General features: G+C 37.0%; 1 protein-coding gene across 4 annotated transcripts in view; it reads left to right on the forward strand.

Moving 5' to 3' along the window:
- Positions 1-23,458, forward strand: part of LOC120527431 (probable bifunctional methylenetetrahydrofolate dehydrogenase/cyclohydrolase 2) — a 50,186-nt gene extending 26,728 nt beyond the window's left edge. Inside the window, exons 4-9 of one of the 4 annotated variants that reach the window (XR_005633330.1) lie at positions 3,509-3,661; positions 6,392-6,499; positions 17,013-17,105; positions 18,934-19,059; positions 22,168-22,324; positions 22,512-22,591. Coding sequence is in view for 3 of the 4 variants with exons in the window: in XM_039750839.1 (XP_039606773.1) it covers positions 3,509-3,661; positions 6,392-6,499; positions 17,013-17,105; positions 18,934-19,059; positions 22,512-22,627 (596 nt within the window). In the remaining variant the exon portion in view is untranslated. The other 3 variants (XM_039750839.1, XM_039750840.1, XM_039750841.1) reach the window with 3 other exon arrangements.
- Positions 23,459-24,684: the final 1,226 nt, after the last annotated feature.

Raw genomic sequence — 24,684 nt, forward strand, 5'->3', positions numbered from 1 at the left:
TTTTCTGTGGTTCCCTCTGTTCAGCCAGGTGGCCCCATCTGTGAAATGTTATTACTAACATACCACACTAACAACTGAACTAGTGCAATTATGTGTTTCGGCCAGGCAACCCAGAATTTGATTAAATAGCTTCTTCTTCTTCTTCTTCTTATTATTTTGCATGAAGTCCTGAATCGAAAAAGCACAGGGCTTTTTATTTTACTCTTACAACAAGGTAACTTGTGTTGTTACCACTCTGCCCTTTTTGTATTAGCCTTCATTATCTGTCATATTCCTTTTTTGAGATGTAACATGAGTCATAAACCAATCCTTGATAGGAAGTGTGCTGAACACTAGAATCATTCAGACATTTACAAATAGCCAATTTAAAGTTGCTAGTCAGGTTAGAAGGCACATCATGTGAATGGAAGAGAAAGATGATGAAAGTATGTAATTGGTGATGAAATTGTTGCTCTGTCTAAATTTAAATGGACCAGAAGCCAATAATGGGAGGCCAATATAGGAGAAATACTGCAGTGGCAGTGTTTTGAACCAGTTGTAAATGGCAGAGATTGTTGTGTAACTCCAGTATAATGTATAGCGAGTTACAGTAGTACCATCACAAAGAAATAAAGGCATAAGCCACCTTTTCAGGATTGGATACAGACAGAAAGAGCTTGCTAAAATTCATAGTTGGAAAAACAGGCCTTAACAAAAGAATGTATATGTTTATCTAATTTGAGATTACTATCAAACATTAATATTAAGTTTCTAAAACAGGTTTTAATGTATTGTGGTAGTGATCCAAAACATACACAGTAAACTACAGTACAGTTTATTTTTATTTGTGTAAAAACAAGAAAGATGGGTGAGTTTCACTAATTAAAAGAGATATTTGGACAACTGTTTTGAAAAAAAGTTTTTTAGTAAAAGAGTGAAGGTTTTGAAAGCAGTGACAAATCACCCACACATAACAGAATTTACAAATGCAAACCATTTGAAATTATTGTTTGTTATTAATAATCACATATTGCAACTGACTGTATTATCAGAAACGCTGTTATAATTCATTTTCATTAGTCTTTACGTTTCAATGAATTTGTCATTTTAGATTTTTGCTAACCAAGCACATAATGAAGTAGCTAGCACATGAAATACTGCGAGCAGAGATCATATCACCCATTTTCATTCCTGCGTCTGTGTATTTACAGATTTGAACAATGTATACAATTGTTACAAATTTGTAAATTTAGTTTTGGTATGGTGTGTAGAAGCTGTGTTGCAAGATTACACCAGGAGTTCCCTTACCAGTGGAGCTTTCTGTATTGTTATTAATAGTGTGAAGTTTGGGCAGGAATGGAAGAGACAGAAAGTGAAAAATAGAGCATTTTTTGGAGTTTTAAGGTAGACGAGTAGCAGCAGTAATAAATTTCAGAGTGAACTTACCTGTTGACATCTGTTTTTGGTGATCCTAGCATCAAGCGACTTTTTACCTTAATATATAACTTTGTCTGCCGACAAAGAAGGTTTTTTTTGGTTTTGTGGTTTTCTAAATACAGTATGATTAATCTTATTGACTTCACACATATTGGGATTATATTTACAGAAGACTGATTCTATCCCTGAATGTAAAAGTCAACTGTGACAAAAATCTAATTATATGGAACGGAGTAACTAGGAGCTTCACAAGATGCACCAGAACTTTGCATCAGTCATGTGGTGTCCTACAGTATTCTTTGAAAATATGTGATGGTACTGCTCTGCTCTTACTTTTTTTGCCTGATACCAACTAATTGGTCTGCCATAAATACTGATCTGTCATTTTAATGGCAGCTGCCATCTAATTGACATTTGGTATACCTTTGCCACTTACCTTTTAATAAATGTTACAGGACTTTTCCTCACTAGTACAAACTCTTATCTCCCATGCCATAATTTATTTATCCACATTTTGCAATATTTCACAAGTGTCAAAGATTTAGTCACATAGTTGTATTTTTTACCTAAATTAATTTATTGAATACCCTTAATATTTGATAGGTTATTTGCATTTATTTGCATTGCTTCAAATCGGATCTTGTTTTAAATTGCCACTTTTATCAAAACTTTAAATGACAAAGCCTTTTTATGAAAGTTTTTTCAGGTGTAGTTTAGTTTCATCGGTTTGAGGTTCTCCGTTCTCACCAGGCTTATAGCAAGACTTTAGGAAGGGAAGAAATGGCTTGGTGAGAAGAGTTCCAGTAAAACTCTTACTGTGTGTTATCAAGAAATTGTCCCTTTGTCTGTTTGCAAATCCCCCATTCATCTCTAGGATTTCTTTGGGCAGTCAGGTTGTCCACTGCAGACTTTGGCAATCATCCTTGCTTCTGTCTCTCTAAGTAACCCCATGTTGAGATCAGGGCTCTGTAGGGGCCATACCATATGTTGCTGGACTCTCTGTTTCTCTTTTTGTAGCAGACAGTTTTATATAATTTTAGATACGTTTTGGGTCATTGTGATACTGCAGAATAATGTTGGGACTGATCAGATGACTGGTACATGATGAAAAAGAATCTGCATGTACTTCTTCATAGTGAAGGAGCCATCAATTTTGATCAAATAACCAACATTGTTAGTGGAAATACAGCTCGAAACTTGCAGAGAACCCCCACCATGTTTCATTGTTACCGACAGACATTCATCCATGTAACACTGTCGGGACTTCGGTAGATAGAATAGCTTCTCTCAGAGTGAAAAATGACTAATTTTGACCCATCTGGCAGTGCATTTGCAACAATTGTTCTGCACCGTGGTCTTTGTGTTTTGTGCATAGGTGAGTTTAGCTTTATTTCTACTTTGGAGGAGTTGCTTTTTGATCATAACTCTTCCATGAAGTCTACTTCTAATAAGACCTTTCTAGACTGTAGTTGTGTGAACCAGAGTCCCACTGTTTTTGCCAGTTCTGAGCTTATAGCAGTGCTGGATGTCTTCAGAACTAAAAGGAAAGAAAGCTTGATGTATTTCTTGTTTGCTGCACTTAGTTTTCTTAGTCCACCATCTTGCTAGTTTGTTTGTGCGTCGGCAGAAGAAATTAGAAACACCTGCCTACTGCCAAATGTATGCTTGCTAGAGACCCTGATGATGTAGGACGACCACCTTGTGTCTTGTCGCTATGTTTACTTTCACTTACTTTGTAGGTAAAAATGCTGCATCTACTTAACTTTTTAGTATGATGTCTCTTGCCCTGTTTTATTCTCTGTATACTGCTGTTTCAGTTTCAGTTAATCACTTTGATTCAATCAGCACATTATGCCAATGATCATTAGCACTTGTTAATGTTTGCTTAATTAAGCTCTGGGCTATATGGCTACAAAGACTTCTTGTTTATCTAATGGACAGTTGACCATTACTATGTTTGTTTCTTTCTTTAAGGCTATTCACATATCTTATTGTATTGCTTCACTATTTGTAAAATGAATTTTTGAAACTCAAAAATATGCCTAAGACTTTTACACAGTGTTATTTATTTATTTTTTATTTCCTCTTTTAGAACATATAAGTGAGCGTGCAGTATGCAATGCTGTTGCACCTGAAAAGGATGTTGATGGTTTTCACATAGTTAATGTTGGAAAACTTTGTCTTGATCAAAAGTCAATGATCCCTGCTACACCAGCAGCTGTTTGGGAAATTATTAAAAGAACAGGTAAACACATTTGAATATTTTGGAATTTAAAAATGATACTATGACACAAGTTTGTCTTGTAGTGGTTAATGCTGCTCTACATTTTGGAAGTCCTGGGTTTGAATCACAGTCACAATCTATGAGGAGTGTACACATATCTTTGTGTATTGTTTTCTCCAGGTACTCTGATTTTCCTTTTACATTTCAAAAATAAGCCTGTTAGGTTAATTGGCAGTTCTCAAGTGTTCCATATTGAGTGTGGTTGTCTATTATGAGTGAGTGTGGTTGTGTGCATAAGTGTGCTCTACATTGCACCTAATGTAGCCAAGAACAAAAAGCTAAAATTTCCAATATAACAAGGTTATCCAAATTTCAGAAATATCATTCGGTTGCTTGGCTCATACTCTACCAAACTCTGTTCCTATATCTGTTTGTGAAAGCCTGTCTTGAAATCTTTTTTTTGTTGCATTTTTCAGAATTAAGAATATGTTGTTTTTGATTTTCAGTTAAGTGTATTGTCGTTCTTATCTATTGTTAAGTATTACACATCTTAAAGTAAATGAGTAGTAGTCATCACTAGTATCAAAACAGTAAATTAGGTGATTGTATTAGGCGTGCTGATTGCTTTGTATAAAGTATCTATACTAATAAAAGGCAAAGCCCTGACTGACTCACTGACTGACTGACTGACTCACTCATCACTAATTCTCCAACTTCCCGTGGAGGTAGAAGGCTGAAATTTGGCAGGCTCATTCCTTACAGCTTACTTACAAAAGTTAGCAGGTATCATTTCGAAATTCTATGCGTAACGGTCATAACTGGAACCTACTTACGTACATACTGTATATACGGCCATAGCCTGCAGCTCGGTCACAGTGTGAGGCGGAGTTGTGTCCCTTATCGTCACGCCTCCCACGTAATTGAGTGCCTGCCCATGTAAGGCCATCTGTCAGCAGCAATCTAATAGACACGCTGCCGCTAAATATTCACGGGTGAAGGACTGTGCTTATGCAAATGAAGATGAGATGGTCAGGGATAGACTAGTGTTTGGCATAAATTCAGCGAAAGTGCAAAAGAAAGTTTTAAGTGCCGGGTCTTAGGTAACATTAAATAAAGCCGTGGACATCGCAAGATCGCACGAGATAGCACAAGCACAGCTGAGAACCTTCGATGCATGTACTCCGAGCGGCCTCACGTGAACTGACTGTGAAGTCAGTACGCAGAGAACAAGCAAGAGCTCCAAAGAGCGCTGAACAAAAAATGCATTACCCAATTCAGAAGGCAGCAAAAGAATATGAAGCGAGTGACACATACAAGCATATTGATAAGTGCAGCTACTGCGGAAACAAAGCACGGTGTAAACCGTAAGTTTAAATTAAGTTCATAGACACGCTGCCGCTGGCGTTTGTCATGCCTAAGATGAATACGATATTCTCGAGATACAAGTTTACTGAGAGGACGCAGGGTATAAATGAGACTTTTGATCACTTTTTAATTGAGTTAAAATTGCTGGTGAAGGACCGTGCTTATGCAAACGAAGATGAGATGGTCTGGGATAGAATAGTGTTTGTCACAAACTCAGCAAAAGTGCGAGAGAAACTTTTAATTGCCGGGTCTGAGCTAACATTAAATAATTGCTGGTGAAGGACTGTGCTTATGGAAACGAATAGGAAAGCAAGATGTAAAGCTTAACTTTAAATTAAGTTCATAGACACGCTGCCGCTAGCATTTGTCATGCCTAAAATGAATACGATATTCGCAAGATACAAGTTTAATGAGAGGATGCAGGGATTAAACGAGACTTTTGATCACTTTGTAACGGAGTTAAAATTGCTGGTCAAGGACTGTGTTTATGCAAACGAAGATGAGATGGTCAGGGATAGAATGGTGTTTGGCACAAACTCAGCAAAAGTGCGAGAGAAACTTTTTTACGTTCATAGACATGCTGCCGCTAAATATTCAAAGGCAAATCCACAACTTAATACTGGGAATGCCTGTTGAACATCTTAGATTCACGAGTACTGATTTGGGTAGTGATCACTTCGATGAATGAAACCTGTTATCTTTACAATGGTTGACAACGAAGATGAGATGGTCAGGGACAGACTAGACAAACACAGAACGTAACTTGAACACAACACATCCTCCAAATATGAACCTGATTGAAAGAAATAATGATAATCAAATCCTTGATGACAGCAACACTCATAACAGTCACAAAACAATTACATTGACAATCATGTTACATTATTTTTAAAATGTTTCCTTTTCTTTTTCATAATTTCTTTAACACACTTCTTCTCCGCTGCGAAGCGCGGGTATTTTGCTAGTGAACTATAAATCTTCAACTTTCTGAGTCATACAGTAGGTGTAATGGAAGCCATCTATTAGCTAAATACAGTTCATAAGCTCCACCGATTGGCAAAGAGTGTTAGACAACTGCACTTGGCCTACATTTTTATTTTGAAGTATTGTATTTAAAAAATGTACTTAAATGTATTTTACAAAACAGTATATGTCTCAATGTGCTTTGCAAATGAGGACTACATCTATACATGCTGCAGCAGATCGTATAAATTGAGATGGTATCTTTTAACATCAATACAGGTTTTTGTCATTCTTCAGAATTTGAGTTATGCAATTTTATTTTCTTAGATACAAGTTTAGTATTCATTTGTTTGTTGAATTTCCTAAAATATATAGTAATATTTATTTATGCTGATTATTTTTCCTAACAATATTGTTCATCAGGTATTGATACTTTTGGAAAAAATGTGGTAGTGGCTGGCCGATCAAAGAATGTGGGCCTACCAATTTCAATGCTGCTGCACACAGATGGAAGACATGAAAGGCCAGGTGGTAAGTAATGGTTTAAAAAATGGTTTAAACTTGTAAACTTGAAAATGGTATTTTCAAATATTAATTTATTATTACTAAGAATGGATTTATACTATAGTGTAATCAAGGGTAAGTTCTTAACATCAGTGACTCTTTAAGGGTCTAACAACTTATATGCAAATATAATGTACAAGCTAATTTTTCATAGATTTCCCAAAACAACTGTTAATTAGTGACAATATTAAATCAATAGAGCAATCTAGATGAAAACAGGCCATTCAGCCCAACAAAGCTCTCTAGCCCTATCCACTTAATTCTTGTAAAAATACATCAAGTCTAGTTTTGAAAGTCTCAAACATCTACCACACTACTTGGTAGCTTATTCCAAGTGTCTATGGTTCTCTGTGAAAACGAAAAACTTCCTAATATTTCCAACTGTGTTTCCGTATTCTTGATTAACTCATTTTAAAATGACAGTCTCGATCCACTTTACTAATTCCCTTCATAATTTTAAACACTTCAATCATGTCACTTCTTAATCTTCTTTTGCTCAACTCTTTTAATCCTTCTTCAGAATTCATTCCCTGTAGCCCTGGAATGAGCCTAGTCGCTTTACTATGGACCTTTCTTAGGGCTGCTCTGTCTTTTTTGTAAACTGGTGACCAAATCTACACACAGTACTCTAGATGAGGCCTCACCAGTGAATTATAAACCTTCAGCATAACCTCCTTGGACTTGTACTCAACACACCATGTTATATAACCTAACATTCTGTTAGAGAAATTAATGGCTTCTGAACACTGTCTGGCAGTAGATAGCATTGAGTCCACTACAGCTCCTAAATCCTTCTCATAGGGTGTACTCTCGATTTTCAGACCCCCATTGTGTGTTCATACCTAACATTTTCACTTCCTATGTGTAATACTTTGCATTTACATACATTAAACTTCATCTGCCACAATTCTGCCCAAGCCTGTATGCTGTCCAAGTCCCTCTGTAATGATTTAACAGATTCCAGATTATCTGCCAATCAGCCTATCTTGGTATCATCTGCAAACTTAACCAGCTTGTTACTTATATTGCTATCCAAATCATTTATATATATTAAAAATAGTAGTGTGGAATTTTTTCAATTAAATTTCCTACTAATTCCAAATGTAGGTATGTACTTGTCCTGCATTACATGTAAAAACATTTTTAAATCTGTTCCACTACTCCTCAAATGTTTCCACATTTAAAAGCTTGCACCAGTCTAACCTCCTTAGTCATTGCCACATTTGCTCAAAATTTGCCCCACCAAAGTTAAACTTAACAGTTTTAGTCTCTGCATCTGCTCTCTTACAAAACACTGAGAATTGTATTATATTATGGTTGCTTGACCCTAGTGGTTCAATCATCTCTACACTCTCAACTCTATCCTGATTATTACAAAAAACTAAATCTAGACAGGCTTCACACTGTATTGGTGTTTTTACATACTGTGTTAAAAACCAATTACTGATTATTTCTAAAAACTCATTCTCTTGTGCTCCACTATTCGGATAAAGTCCCGCATAACTATAATATCCCCCTGTAAACTTGCCTATTTAATGTTACTAAAAAGATGCGTTTTGAAATTACTGCCTGTATTAGGCGGTCTATAACACACTCTTAAAATAAGTCCTCTTTGCCTAATGTTTTCCAGGCAAAGCCACATGTCCTCAGTAAGATGGAGCTCATCATCCAAGTGAAGAGGACTTGCGTTTAAATTCTATTTGACATAAATTACATCCCCACCACGTTTTTTGTTCTGTCTATCTTTCCTAAAAAAATGTATCCCTCTTTGTTATGCTCATCCCCATCATTGTTATTTAGCTAGGTTTCCATTATTGCTATAATATCATAATTATTCTCCTCTCTGTACAACTCTAACTCACTTGTTTTATTTTTGATACTTCTAGCACACTTGTTTTGTTATACTTGTCCCTTTTATGAAAGTGTTTATTTGATATTTGGACTTCATTCTTCACACATTATACACTTCATGTCTACATTTTGTCAATTATTACTTAAACATGAAAAATGTTTCTGTTTTATCAATGTGTTTACATAGATCGTTGTAGACACGGAACACACAGGAAATGCATGTATTCCAAGTGGCGATATATTATTTGCCCTCTACAATTCTAGGCACTTCACACCCAGATAAACCACTTGAGCACTGAGAATCTTTGCAACTTGTGCTTCATCAGTGGGTTTGGGGGGTTTTGGGGAATGGGATAGCAGGCTGTTTGCTGCTTGTGCTGATTGACACATTTACAACACAAAAGATGGTGACACAGAGGTGCGAAGGGATTTAAGATGGGCTGGGATTACACATTTTCGTAGGTTTTGGTAATTCTAGTGTTAAGACAAGCTATTTTTACTGTGTTACTCCCTTTAATTTTACATTTTAGTGTTGGGTTAGAATTTACATTACTTTGCATTTTTATTTTTACACTATTGTTTGTTTCTCCATGTACAAGTTTAAACCTGGCCTGGCCTAAACTGCCCCCCCATTCCCTAGTTTAAACAATCCTCGACTAACCTACTCATGAACCTCCCCAACCCATTAGTGCCCTTCCAGTTCAGATGTAAGCGTTGCAGCAGAACAGGTCCCATATTTTCCAAAAGGAGTTGCAATGCCCAATAAACATATACCCTTCTATCCTGCACCAAGATTTGAGCCACATGTTAAGCCTACTGATCTCCTCTATCTTAACTGGACTGGCGCATGGCAGAGGCAGAACTTTAGAGAAGACTACCTTGTCAGTTCTGCTCCTCAGCCTGGCACCTAACTCTTTAATTTGGATCACAGAACTGACAGACTACCCTTATGTATATCATTTTTTCCAACATGAACAATGACAACTGGATCCATCCCCATTGTGGCAAAGTGCCTATCCACCCTTCTAGGGAGGTTTCTCGCCTGTGCACCAGGAAGGCAACACATAGTATGAGAATCTCTATCTTTGAAGAAAACCTTAATTCCCTGTAATGATTGAGTCCCCAAATATCACTGCCTCTATCTTTCTAGGAACTGGTTTTAAGGTGGCCTGTTGGGGCTCCTCATCACTGCCAACCACCTCAGAATCTTCAGACACACCGCCCAGCTTCGCAAGGACCTGAAAATGGTTTGATACTTCCAATTCTGGGGCAATGACCCCAGACAGTGTTCACCCTTTAACTTACTCCTTGTAATCATGACCCACCTGTCTCTACCTGTCTGGTCTGGATTCTCTTCCCACTCCACCTTAGTGGTGCATACTATTTCTCTAAAGGACACCTGGTCCATGTCCACCAATTCTCTACTACAACACAGGCCAGCCAACTCATCCTCCAGTTCAGCGACCCTGAGCCTGAGGTACTGGATCAGCTGGCATCTCCTGCAGATGTAACCTCTATAGAAGACTGGCTCCTCCAGAATTGCTGTTTCTGTTATGTATTAACTATTTATTGCTACAACGCTGGTTATTTACTTACTTAATTTACTTATACAGTGGTGTGAAAAACTATTTGCCCCCTTCCTGATTTCTTATTCTTTTGCATGTTTGTCACACAAAATGTTTCTGATCATCAAACACATTTAACCATTAGTCAAATATAACACAAGTAAACACAAAATGCAGTTTTTAAATGATGGTTTTTATTATTTAGGGAGAAAAAAAATCCAAACCTACATGGCCCTGTGTGAAAAAGTAATTGCCCCCTGAACCTAATAACTGGTTGGGCCACACTTAGCAGCAATAACTGCAATCAAGCGTTTGTGATAACTTGCAATGAGTATTTTACAGCACTCTGGAGGAATTTTGGCCCACTCATCTTTGCAGAATTGTTGTAATTCAGCTTTTCTAGCATGAACCGCCTTTTTAAGGTAATGCCATAGCATCTCAATTGGATTCAGGTCAGGACTTTGACTAGGCCACTCCAAAGTCTTCATTTTGTTTTTCTTCAGCCATTCAGAGGTGGATTTGCTGGTGTGTTTTGGGTCATTGTCCTGTTGCAGCACCCAAGATTGCTTCAGCTTGAGTTGACGAACAGATGGCCGGACATTCTCCTTCAGGATATTTTGGTAGACAGTAGAATTCATGGTTCCATCTATCACAGCAAGCCTTCCAGGTCCTGAAGCAGCAAAACAACCCCAGACCATCACACTACCACCACCATATTTTACTGTTGGTATGATGTTCTTTTTCTGAAATGCTGTGTTCCTTTTACGCCAGATGTAACGGGACATTTGCCTTCCAAAAAGTTCAACTTTTGTCTCATTAGTCCACAAGGTATTTTCCCAAAAGTCTTGGCAATCATTGAGATGTTTCTTAGCAAAATTGAGACGAGCCCTAATGTTCTTTTGCTTAACAGTGGTTTGCGTCTTGGAAATCTGCCATGCAGGCCGTTTTTGCCCAGTCTCTTTCTTATGGTGGAGTCGTGAACACTGACCTTAATTGAGGCAAGTGAGGCCTGCAGTTCTTTAGACGTTGTCCTGGGGTCTTTTGTGACCTCTCGGATGAGTCGTCTCTGCGCTCTTGGGGTAATTTTGGTCGGCCGGCCACTCCTGGGAAGGTTCACCACTGTTCCATGTTTTTGCCATTTGTGGATAATGGCTCTCACTGTGGTTCACTGGAGTCCCAAAGCTTTAGAAATGGCTTTATAACCTTTACCAGACTGATAGATCTCAATTACTTCTGTTCTCATTTGTTCCTGAATTTCTTTGGATCTTGGCATGATGTCTGGCTTTTGAGGTGCTTTTGGTCTACTTCTCTGTGTCAGGCAGCTCCTATTTAAGTGATTTCTTGATTGAAACAGGTGTGGCAGTAATCAGGCCTGGGGTGGCTACGGAAATTGAACTCAGGTGTGATACACCACAGTTAGGTTATTTTTAACAAGGGGGCAATTACTTTTTCACACAGGGCCATGTAGGTTTGGATTTTATTTTCTCCCTAAATAATAAAAACCATCATTTAAAAACTGCATTTTTTGTTTACTTGTGTTATATTTGACTAATGGTTAAATGTGTTTGATGATCAGAAACATTTTGTGTGACAAACATGCAAAAGAATAAGAAATCAGGAAGGGGGCAAATAGTTTTTCACACCACTGTAAGTGGTGGTAAAACTACCATTGCTTTCTGCCCTGCCTTGTCTGACACTAGTTCAAATACAAACATCAAAAAAAAGTTCACATAACAAGTAACTTCTCTAAGTGGACCCCAAAACAATCTGCTGCTTTTGCTCCTGTTCAGGTGAAAATAGAATAAAAAAACTCTCCTAAAAGTAAAAGGTTTTTAAATTTCCCACACGGTTCCTTAGTGGCAACTGAACCCCAACATGTAATTTTCTCACACCACAGAAAACACAAAAAATCTCAGCCACTCCCAGCTGCTTCTATCTTCATTGCAAAGATGACATTAGGAATTCAGTAATCTCCTCATGTCACCTGTCAGTATGTCTTCTCTGTCAGATAGATAGATAGATAGATAGATAGATAGATAGATAGATAGATAGATTATTATGAGTGAGTACAGATCATTACATTGATAGTCCCAGAATTGCAAAAGCCTCCAAAAAGTCAATTAAAAATGATAGATGGCAATAATTTAATTTCTTCGATAAGATGAAATAAAGCTGTGAAAAGATATATGAAGTAAACATATATTAAATTATACTAATGAAATAAGACAAAGCCCATAATGTCAGATGCATATTATTTTTAAGACAAAACTATACTAATTTAGGACATGAGTCATAAAAGCATATAAAAAAAATATTTTTAAGTGACACAATTTTTTCAAAAATGCACCAGAAATTCTTCTTCTTCTTTTGCCTGCCACAGCGGATCATCTACTTCCATATCTTTCTGTCCTCTGCATCTTGTTCTGTTACACCCATCACCTGCATGTCCTCTCCCACCATATCCATAAACCTTTACTTAGGACTTCCTCTTTTCCTCTTCCCTGGCAGCTCTCCCAATACACCCAGCATCTCTCCTCTGCACATGTCCAAACCAATGCAATCTCGCCTGTCTGACTTTGTCTCCCAACCATCCAACTTGAACTGACCCTATAATGTACTCATTTCTAATCCTATCCATCCTCATCACACCCAGTGCAAATTTTAGCATATTTAACTCTGCCATTCTGGTCAGTGCCACTGTCTCCAACCATATAACAGCTGATCTCACTACCATCCTGTAGACCTTCCCTTTCACTCTTGCTGATACCCGTCTGTCGCAAATTACTCCTGACAGTCTTTTCCACCCATTTAACTCTGTCTGCACTCTCTTTTTCACCTCTCTTCCACAATCCCCATTACTCTGTACTGTTGATCCCAAGTATTCAAACTCATCCACATTTGCCAGCTCTACTCCCTGCATCCTCACCATTACACTGACCTCCCTCTCATTTACACACATGTATTCTGTCTTGTTCCTACTGACCTTCATTCCTCTCCTCTCTAGAGCATATCTCCACCTCTCCAGGGTCTCCTCAACCTGCTCCTTACTATCACTACAGATCACAATGTCATCAGCAAACATCATAGTCCATGGGGACTCCTGTCTAATCTCGTCTGTCAACCCGTTAATCACCATTGCAAATAAGAAAGGGCTCAGAGATGATCCCTGATGTAATCCCACCTTCAATTTGAATGCATCCGTCACTTCTACCGCAGACCTCACCACTGTCACACATCCCTCGTACATATCCTGTACAACTCTTACGTACTTCTCTGCCACTCCCGACTTCCTCATACATTACCACAGATCCTCTCGAGGCACCCTGTCATATGCTTTCTCCAGGTCCACAAAGACGCAATGCAACTCCTTCTGGCCTTCTCTAAACTTCTCCATCAACATCCTCAGAGCAAACATTGCATCTGTGGTGCTTTTTCTTGGCATGAAACCATACTGCTGCTCACTAATCATCACCTCACTTCTTAACCTTGCTTCCACTACTCTTTCCCATTACTTCATGCTGTGGCTCATCAATTTTATTCCACTGTAGTTACTGCAGTCCTGCACATCCCCCTTATTCTTAAATATCGGCACCAGTACACTTCTTCTCCACTCCTCAGGCATCCTCTCACTTTCCAAAATTCCATTAAACAATCTGTTTAAAAACTCCACTGCCATCTCTCCTAGACACCTCCATGCTTTCATAGGTCTTCTGGACCAACGGCCTTTCCATTTTTCATCCTCTTCAAAGCTGTCCGTACTTCCTCCTTGCTAATCGGTTGCACTCCCTGATTCACTATCTCTACATCATCCAACCTCTTGTCTCTCTTGTTCTCTTGATTCATCAGCCTCTCAAAGTACTCTTTCCATCTGCACAACACACTCTCCTTGCTTGTGAGTATGTTTCCATCTTTATCCTTTATCACCTTAACCTGCTGCACATCTTTCCCAGCTCGGTCCCTCTGTCTAGGCAATCGGTACAGGTCCTTTTCTTCCCCCTTAGTGTCCAACATCTCATACAACTCATCATACGCCTTTTCTTTAGTCTTCGCTACCTCTCTCTTCACCTTGCGTCTTATCTCCTTGTACTATTGTCTACTTTCTGCATCTCTCTGACTATCCCACTTCTTCTTTGCCATCCTCTTCCTCTATATACTCTCCTGCATTTCCTCATTCCACCACCAGGCTTGCTTTTCATCCTTCCTCTTAACAGATGTCATGCCAAGCACCCTTCTTGCTCTCACCCTTACTACATCTGCTGTAGTTTCCCAGCTCTCTGGTAACTCTTCACTACCACCCAGTGCCTGTCTCACCTCCTCCCTAAACTCAACCTTGCAGTCTTTCTTTTTCAACTTTCATCATTTGTTCCTTGCCTCTGCCCTCACTCTCTTCCTCTTCTTGATCTCCAATGTCATCCAACAGACCACCATCCTATGTTGCTTAACTACACTTTCCCCTGCCACCACTTTGCAGTCTTCAATCTCCTTCAGATCATCTCTTCTGCATAGGATGTAATCTACCTGTGTACATGTTCCTCCACTCTCGTACGTAACCCTATGTTCCTCCCTCTTCTAAAAGTACGCATTCACCACAGCCATGTCCATCCTTTTGGCAAAATCCACTATCCTCTCACCTTCTTCATTCCTCTCCTTGACACCATACCTACCCATCACCTCCTCGTCTCCACTGTTCCCTTCACCAACATGCCCATTTAAATCCGTTCCAATCACCTCTTTCTGTCCCTTGGGTACACTGTTCATCACTTCATCCAACTCACTCCAAAAATCTTCTTACTCACCCATTGCACACCCAACTTGCGGTGCATATGCATTAACAACATTCATCATCACACCTCCAAATTCCAGCTTCATAATCATTACTCTGCCTGACACTCTTTTCACCTACAAAATACTCTTGACATACTCTTCCTTCAGAATAACTCCTACCCCATTTCTCCTTCCATCCACACCATGATAGAACAATTTGAATCCACCTCCAATACACCTGACCTTACTCCCCTTCCATTTAGTCTCTTGCACGCACAACATATCAACCTTCCTTCTGTCCATCATATCTACTAACTCTCTCTCCTTACCAGTCATACTGCCAACATTCAAAGTTCCTACCCTCAGTTCCACTCTCTTTACTTTCCTCCTGCCTCTGGACACATCTCCCCCCTCTTCTTCCCCTTATTCTTCTTCGGCCAACAGTAGCCCAATTTCCGCCAGCACCCTGTTGGCTAACAGCACTGGAAATTTGTATTGTTGTCCGCATATTGATTTGGCAAAATTTTACACCGAATGCCCTTCCTGACGTAACCCTCCCCATTTATTTGGGCTTGGGACTGGCATGAAGAAACACACTGGTTTGTGCATCCCCTGTGGCTGGGGCACCAGAAATAATAATAATAAAAAAAATTCTTGTACTAAAATTTTTTTGTCATTTGTAACTAAAAATAAAATTGTAAGGCAGTATTAAAGAAGTTAATTTTAATAAATGAAAATGCATAGATTTGTTAAAGTAAAATTTTTAACCAGATTAAATATGTAAAGAAAACGACACATCATATATAAGTTGATTAAAATAAGCAGGATAAGAAAGCTCTTCAAGATATCACCAGAATTAGCTGTAAGAAAGAATATGATTTATGGAGAATTCAAAAAAGGCTTCCTCTGCAAATGATAATGGATAATCAACTTATCAATTACTAATTAAGACACTTTTGTTACTATGGGTTCCAAATGGAGTGGACCTTGGTCTGAAGTAGCTATGGCATCCTAACTGTAAGTTCTTGTAGAAGGTAGAATTAACAAATTATAGAATATGATTCATGGAAGACTGTGTTGGCTGGGATTGGCTCCAGCAGACCCCGTGACCCTATTCGGATTCAGCGGTTAGAAAATGGATGGATGGATGGATTCATGGAAGAAAAAAATAAAAATGTATGTTTCTTTTAGCATAGATGGGGAAATAACCATTATTCATTTATATTATTAATTTTAACTAAATTTAGCATTATCTAAACAGTTTTAAAGATTTAAGGTATGGATGTTGAATATGAGTGATTTAAAGTTGGATTTATAAAAAAATACAGTTAAAGTCTATGTCATAATTTTCTGATTTTATACTGGGAACAAAAAACTTTCCTATAAACCTCAAAAGCATTAAAGGAAATTGTTTAATGAATCAACATTCCTACTTCTCTAGTTGTATTTACAATTTTAGATAGATAGATAGATAGATAGATAGATAGATAGATAGATAGATAGATAGATAGATAGATAGATAGATATGTATTTGTTCCAAGGGAGAACATTGCTTTTTACACAAGCTCACTAATAAATAAATACAGAAATATAGTAACAAAGAATACAAACAAAAAATACTTAATAGAGGGAAAATCTATGATTTGGCTAAACATGAAAGAGCAGTTACAGTCCCTGTGGCCCAATATTATTTGTTGACACACTTCTGATTAATGATTCATTCATTCATTCATGATATATATAATATATATATATATTCTAATTTTGTTTTTTGAACCCAACTTCTAGTGAAGTCTTAAACTAATTCTCCACCTTCTATGTCCACTCCGTTTTCTAGTTGTCTTGCCTCCCCAAACAAAGCATTGACTCAGTAATGCAGGTTCTCTCTTCTCCAACATGTTCCACAGCAATGTACAGGAAGCAGCATGATGATCTTTCCTGACAATACAACTAGGGTGGCATTCCACACAATGCACCATGGGGAAAGTGAATCACTTAATAAATGCAGAGAAAAGCAAATCATGAATAATAACTTTCAGTGGACTCTAAATGTATTGCAGAAAACATTACTTATATTATGCGTCTTATAAAAATCTACAATGTGTAAAAATGAAAATGCTTTTTAGGGCAAAAAGGCAGTTCTAATACGCTTATTTGGACAGACTTAACTGAAACTGAAGTATATACAGTATGTTAGTATTTTTTCTAGTTTTTAGTAATGATAAGTGAAAACATTTTGTAGGATTATTAAAGCTTATGATTATCTTCATGTACATATCTTACTATATTTACATGTGCAGGTGATGCGACAGTGACTATTGCACACAGATTCACTCCTATAGAACAGCTGAAACGTCACACATGCCTTGCTGACATAATAATTGCAGCAGCTGGTAAGTTCTTACCCTGTTTAAAACCTTATAAATATATATATATATATATATATATATATATATATATATATAAATATATATATATATATATATATATATATATATATATATATATATATAAATATACCAATACATGTAATTATACAACATTTCTTTTTCTGATTTTCTGCTGTAACTGCTATTTTCTGATTTTTTATGCCACCAGTTTGATAACTGTACCATTTTTCACAAAAAAATTTCAAAGTCATACTCTGTTGTGGCTACTTAGCCTGCACAGAAACTCTTTCCTTCTCTCAGCCAAATCTGCAGATGCCGCAAAGTACCTGCTGTTAGTCTTGTGCCTTTATACACTTTGCTACAATGTGCTTGTGTAGCAGTTGCCTTTATCATTAAACAGCTGTGTAATCCTGAAAAATATTTCCAAAATAAGTAGAAAAATTGAAAGCAATTGAAGTGGTCCTACAGTTAGTGGTTTTTTTTGTAATGGCACTGACAATTTGCATTTCTAGGAACGGCATCACTGATGTGTGAGCAACAGTATGAACTGACATTCCATTATTCAAATGAGCAACATCTGAGCCAAAAGCAGGAGAAACTATACAAATGGCAAGCCTGCCAGTGTCGCATGAATTAGGACTAGTGTGGCAACAAACAGCCATTCTTCTAATTTGGGGTGTATTAAACTTCTTTTTGTCGCAACACAGTGATGCCCTTTTTAACCATTTACTTGTTTGGTCATGTTACAAATGAATTTGGAAACACTTGTATCCAGAGAACTTCTATGAGATTGTGGAAAGAATATACAAGGGTGATAGAGGCATGGAAGAGGCTGATACCAGCCCTACAACACACACTTGCCACTTAATCTCTCGAAACAGTTAATTGCTAGAGAGAAAAAAAAATGACAATGACTACAACTAGGTACTTACACTTAAATATGAAAATAAAATTATCACAGCTGATCAGTAAAGCAGTATATTTTTTGACTAGATTTTATTAAGCACCTTACATATTATGTTTTCTTCTCTTTGTACTTTTGCCAGACAATATTTTTGAGTCACTTTTCGTTTTTTGTTTAAACTTTCAATTATGCTTTGTCCTTTTGAACACATCCCCATCTTCTCCTTTTTGTGCTAATTCTTACCCGTTCCATAAACATACCTTTATTTGTCAACTGTGTTTGTTTTGTTTTCCAGCTTCCTGCCCTACAGTTTTAAATGTCTCTTTAAACATAATAATTTTATCTCATATTGTCTTGCACTGGCATAGGTTGTTCATCCTAGAGTTTGCCAAAGAAAGAGTGAAATTAGTACAATTTAGCATGATACTGAGTGATGGGTTGGAGTCTAAGGATCTTCTCTGGTATCTGGAAGGTTGTCAGTTCAAATTCCCTTTACTGCTAGAAGGGCTACTACTCATTTGGGCCTTTTTGCATGGCCCTAAACCTGAAAATTTATCCTGGGGTGGTGTACAAAGGCTGACCCTGAATTCTGACCTCTTAAGGTCATGCAAAAAAACAATTTTTTCTCAGGGATTAATAAAGTGCATTAAACCAAAAATCTAAAGTTTATAAAAATGAATATATAACAACTCTGGTGCTAAAGTGATAATTGGTAATGTTGAAGGTGTTTATATTATATACTAATAAAAAATATAGATTTTTTATTATGGAAAATCAGTTAATGAATGATTCATATGAATGAATGGTTAATAATTATTATTTCTGATTATATCTAAACTTTATACTATTATCCTTTTATTTGGTAAATAATGGGATATGTAAACCAATACATGAACTGTATATTTGTCTTTAACTTTCAAATTTCAGGAGTTCCAAGGCTGATTACTGGAGATATGGTGAAAGAAGGGGCAACCGTCATTGATGTTGGCATTAATCGTATCGAAGACCCTAAAACGGGAAAAACCAAATTAGTTGGAGATGTAGATTTTGAAGGTAAGCACAATATAAAAACATTCATGGACAAATCAATTGATAATGATGAAACATGGAAGTAGATTCTAGCGTATGCACAGGATTAATATTAAAAATGCTTCTTTATGCTGAAGGGTGACCATATGCACACCAGTTTGTTTGTTTTTTCTGTCCTGGCAGCCAATAAAAAATCAGTACATACATTACAATGAAAAAACTGATTGATGAAATTTGTCATATATTTCTTTGCATTAACGTAAAATGCATATAGTAATTTATATATTGTAATATTTATACAGTGCCTATAACAAATACTCACCCTCTAGAAAGTTGTCATCTTTTTATTGTTGTACAACATTGAATCAATGAGGATTTAATTTTCTGTTTTTGACTTTGATTAACAGAAGACTCTTTAATGTCAAAGCAAAAGCAGATTGATCTAAATTATTTTTCAAATATAAAATGCAAAATTACTGATTAAATTAAGTATTAACCCCCTTCAAGTCACTATTTAGTAGATGCATGTTTGGCAGCAATGCCAGCCTTAAGTCTGTGTGAATAAGTCTCTTCTGGGGTCAGATTTATAAAACATGTACATGCAAAAAAAGAGGCCCTAAATACTTGAATCTACATGAAGTTTTATCTTGGCATCATAACACTGTGTGCGTAACAAAAGCAGCTTTGTTCTTGCTTGGTGTCTTTATTGCAAATGAGTGTAGTAAAGTGGTCCAGTTATGATAGTAGAGAAAAGCCAAGCAAAATGACACCTTTTATTGGCTAACTAAAAAGTTTACAATAAGCAAGCTTTCGAAGCAGCTAAGCTCCTTCTTCAGATTATCTTGCTTGAAGAAGGGGCCTGAGTTGCCTCGAAAGCTTACATATTTTAAACTTTTTTAGTTAGCCAATGAAAGGTGTCATTTTGCTTGGCTTTTCTCTACATTCATAAGGGCTAACACAGTACAACACCCTAGTACTACAGTTATGATAGGAAAACCATACACTGCTATAAATTGCCTGTTTATTTTGGCAAAAACCTGTTTACGTTTTATATATGTACAGGAACACCAAACGTAAACTGAATGTATCGTCTTGTTAGTCTGTTAATTGCTTCCAGCACAGCAGGCATGATATTGTGAAAGTTGCCTGAGATATTCCTGACCTGTCAGCCATTTCCTGAAAAGTGACAAGAAGTAGCTGATGTAAACTGATAAAAAAAAAAAAGGTGTTCAGTGCAAGTACGCAGCCTTGGAACTCTAAAAAGGGACTACAATAGTCTGTACATCATATTAATCACTTTTAGGTTTTAATATGTTTGTCACATCAATGCATATTATAATAACAGCTCGGTTATATGAATTGTTATGTGCATAAGTTAGCTGTTTTGGGTGCTTTCAGTACTTCATCAACATCATCATTTCTTAGTTCCTCAGAAATGTTGTATATGGATGGATCAGAGTTGCCATAATATATGCACATTCTCTCATTAAATTTTCTTTTATAATCCCAACATTTGCATGAGAACAGGCTACTTTTTGTTCTTATGCAAGTTTTATAAATCTGACCCCTGGACACTATTGCTTGTAAACCATTTCCTAGTAGCTTTGACTTTGTTTGTTGTCATTGTCTTTTTGGAATATAAATCCTCTTCCATGGTGCAGGTTTTTGCAGACTTCATCAGATTTTTCTTCAGTATTTCTCTATATTTTGCTGCATTAATTTACTCTCTACCCTCACAAGCCTTTTAGTGCCTGTCACAAAGAAGCACCCCCACAGCATGATGGTGGCACCACCACCAGGCTTCACATTGTGGATGGTGTATTTTAATAATATGAAATGTGTTCGGCTTACGCCAATAATGGTGTTTAGTTTGAAGGCCAAAAAGCACAATTTTGGGCTCATCAGACCACAGACCCTTCACCCCAGGTAATTTCAAAAACTTCCATATGCCTTTTGTACATTTTCTTATCTACTGGTGGCCATAATACTATCTCACCACAAGATACCATCCAGATTCAGGTGAGAGGCAGCAGATGGTTCAACAGGAGGTTAGAACAGCAATAGAGGAATTCCGTGCCAGAAGGGCAGCAGGAATGAGACAGCAGGGAGCAGAGTTAAGATGATACCAGACAGTTGAGCATAACATCACATTGGGGTATCTATAGGGTGCAGAACTCCAGCACAATAAGTTCCTTGTTCGATCAGTCTTTGATGTTTTACCCAGTCCCACAAACCTGCACCTCTGTGGGAAACCCGACATACCCTCTTGCAGCTTGTGTGAATGGAAAGGGATCCTTCAGCACATTCTTATCAGCTTCTTATCAAGTTCTTCTTAGCAGTTTCCTTGAAGCCGTGGGAGAAGGTCACTATTGCTGATGCCATGATCAGGTAATGAAAGCGGTGGCTGAGACCATTTGCACAGTTGTCTCCCTACATAAGAACTACCAGGTGACAAGTGTTGTAAGATTTGTGAAGGCAAAGGAGAGGCCCAATACTCCACGTCAAGCTCCAACAAATATCGTCAGTGCAGCTACAAACTGGTAGATGAACACAGACCTAGAGAGGCAGCTCAAGTTCCTGGTTCACATACTCATGACCTTGTTGAGACCAGATGCAGTACTAATTTCTGAGTCAGCTAGATAGATGATTACGTTGGATCTTACTGTCTCCTGGTAAGACAGGATCAAGGAGGCATATGTGAGAAAGAGGGACAAATATCATGCCCTTGTCTACCACAGAGCAGTGAGTAACGCAAACTGTTTGCCCGTTGAGGGTGGCAGCAGGGGATTTACTGGCCAAACTCTCTGATAAGCCTTCAGTTGTTTGGGAATCACAGTAGCCTGCCATAAAAGAGCCATCAAGACAACATTGGAGGCTGCTGAATGAGCATCACAGCGGCTTTAGATTAAGTGAAATGACCAATGGCTTGCTACTCAGACATAGGCAGGGATCTGATCAGCCTCAGCTGGGTTTCCTGGGTGAGCGTGTCTGATGTTGTAAGAGTTGAAACATCTCATTACCCTAGGAACATCACTGATGATGTGTCTGAGAGCATCTTAAGATGTTTCAAATAATGTAACTATGCTATATACAATATTCATATATTTTTTTTTTTCTGTATCTATATTGCAGTGGATTTTTGTATCATCTGGCCAAGTTACTGTTTTCCATTCCCTGCTGCCTCAAGAACTCCAGGCATATGGAGACCCCAGATAGAATAATGCTGTTCAGCATACAAATTAAACACTGATGATGTCCATCCATCTATCCACCCATCCATCATTGCTATGTAATTATAATTACATTTTAACAACCCTACAAATTACAAGGATTCTACCTCTGCCTCTTATTTTAGAGACTATTACAATGCATATGTGTTAATATGACATATAATAAAATGAAAATTAATTAGTGGAGTAAAGAATTGAGTTAATATCTTTTAACTTAATTTTTATTACTTGATTTTTATTTCACAGAAGTGAGGAAGAAAGCCAGTTTCATCACACCAGTACCAGGAGGTGTGGGGCCAATGACGGTTGCCATGCTTATGAAAAACACCGTATATGCTGCTAGAAATCTACTAACACATTAAATTGCCATTAAGATGATTTTATTTTATTGTATTGCAAAATGTATTTTTATTACTATTTATATATTTATGTAGTTCATACCAATTATATTTTAAAAAATCTATATTTTTTCTACTCTAAAAGTCTTCTTTGGCATTTTGAAGTATAGGACATTATTTCATACATTAAAAAAATCTAAAACATTGAAATGAAACTTTATTTACAGGATTAGCAGTTTTGTTATTTGTGTTTTCATTTTCCTAATGCAGTTTAATAGATATTTATTTATTTAATATTTATTTATTCAGGATGTAAATCATTACAAATTGTACTTTTTGAATGGTTAAACATATCAAAATGGGAGGATTATACCTCATATAAGCTATGCATAATTTTAATCTCTTAGAACAGATAGTATGAAGCCAAAATATACCAAGTACCAGCTATAATTTAAAAAATAACATGTTTCAGATTTTGATAATATACAGTATATGGTGCTTCACATTTTCATAGAAATATATTTACAGGAGTTAGAGGGACTTACAAAAGGGCTGGGTCAGTGTGCTTTTTTTCATTTCATTTCTGAAATAAAAGTAGGTTAGAAAATCATTGTTCTGGCTGTTATGTCTTCATCTTGTGCCAGTCTTATGATGATTTACTAAAATGTTGTATTTCTGTCCTTTTTATATTATTAATGTGCATACACCCTTTGCTTTTTTTCTTTTTGCAGATTTGTTTGCAGATTAGTTTTTGTAAAACTGCTTTTTTCAAACTGTAAAGTATTGTGTTATTCATTAAAAGTTTAAACAATGTAATGTATCTGGCAATTAAAAAGGAGGACTTTTTGTTCACATATGGGATCAAATTAAATGATAAAAATTAATTTTTTTGTCTCTGAATATTCATAAGCAAAAGGAACATATATGTTATGTTCAATATTTATTGAAATTGGTTACCATGGGCACAGTGGGTAGCGCTGCTGCCTCACAGTTAGGATACCCGGGTTCGCTTCCTGGGTCCTCCCTGTGTGGAGTTTGCATGTTCTCCCCGCGTCTGCATGGGTTTCCTCCGAGTACTCCAGTTTCCCCCCACAGTCCAAAAACATGCAGGTTAGGTGCATTGCCAATTCTAAATTGTCCCTAGTGTGTGCTTGGTGTGTGGGTGTGTGCGTGTGCATGCCCTGCCCAGGGTTTGTTTCCTGCCTTGCACCCTAACCTGTGTTGGCTGGGATTGGCTCCAGCAGACCTCGTGACCCTGTAGTTAGGATATAGCGGGTTGGATAATGGATGGATGGATGGTTACCATGTAAAAAAGATAGATATGAATACATGCATCAGGCACTGAAAAAGTCATGTAGTTCAGGTTACATAATTGGGAAAAATGGAAGTGCCTGGGAGAATATTTACTGTAATTTATTATCTTAATGTAAAATACTTAGATGGATAAATATAAATAATTAATTTCCTGCTTTAGACATTTTATGGCTTTGAAAATTTGTTCAACTTTAGAACTAAGAAATAGCCAGCTTTTATCAATTTAACTTGAAAACATTATACTAAGAAAAATTATATTTTGTTTTAAATAGATTTTCTGCACTTGCAAGTTTACTTAAAATTTCAAATTTTGTAAACATTTATTGCAATTATGTTAATGTGCCAAAAGTAGATTATATAATGTTTATATAATGCTTATAGTATTATAACCAAATGCATGTATGCATTGTCTACTTTACACTTTGCCTGCTTTAAGGAAAGTTCATGAGAGTGTGTTTGTTTCAGTATGTCTAGATGGTGATTATTTCTTTGAAAAGCAATTTAAGTATATGTTCTACTTCAAAAAAAGAATACTATGTCTCCATTGGCATGATCAAAGGGCAAATGTTGTACGGAAAACTGTTTTCAGCTGAGAAAATCAAATGCTGAATTAACTACTATGTCTGTAGTATTGCTGCAGTGTTTTTATTGCATTCTTAAGTGTGCTTTGATTCTGTGACATATACAATTAATAATGATAGGAGTTCAGATTGCCAACCTTCATATAAGCCATACAGTATACAAATGTGCCTTAAACAATGCTTGAA

This window comes from Polypterus senegalus, chromosome 4 (assembly GCF_016835505.1).
Source record: "Polypterus senegalus isolate Bchr_013 chromosome 4, ASM1683550v1, whole genome shotgun sequence".
Lineage (NCBI taxonomy): Eukaryota > Metazoa > Chordata > Cladistia > Polypteriformes > Polypteridae > Polypterus > Polypterus senegalus.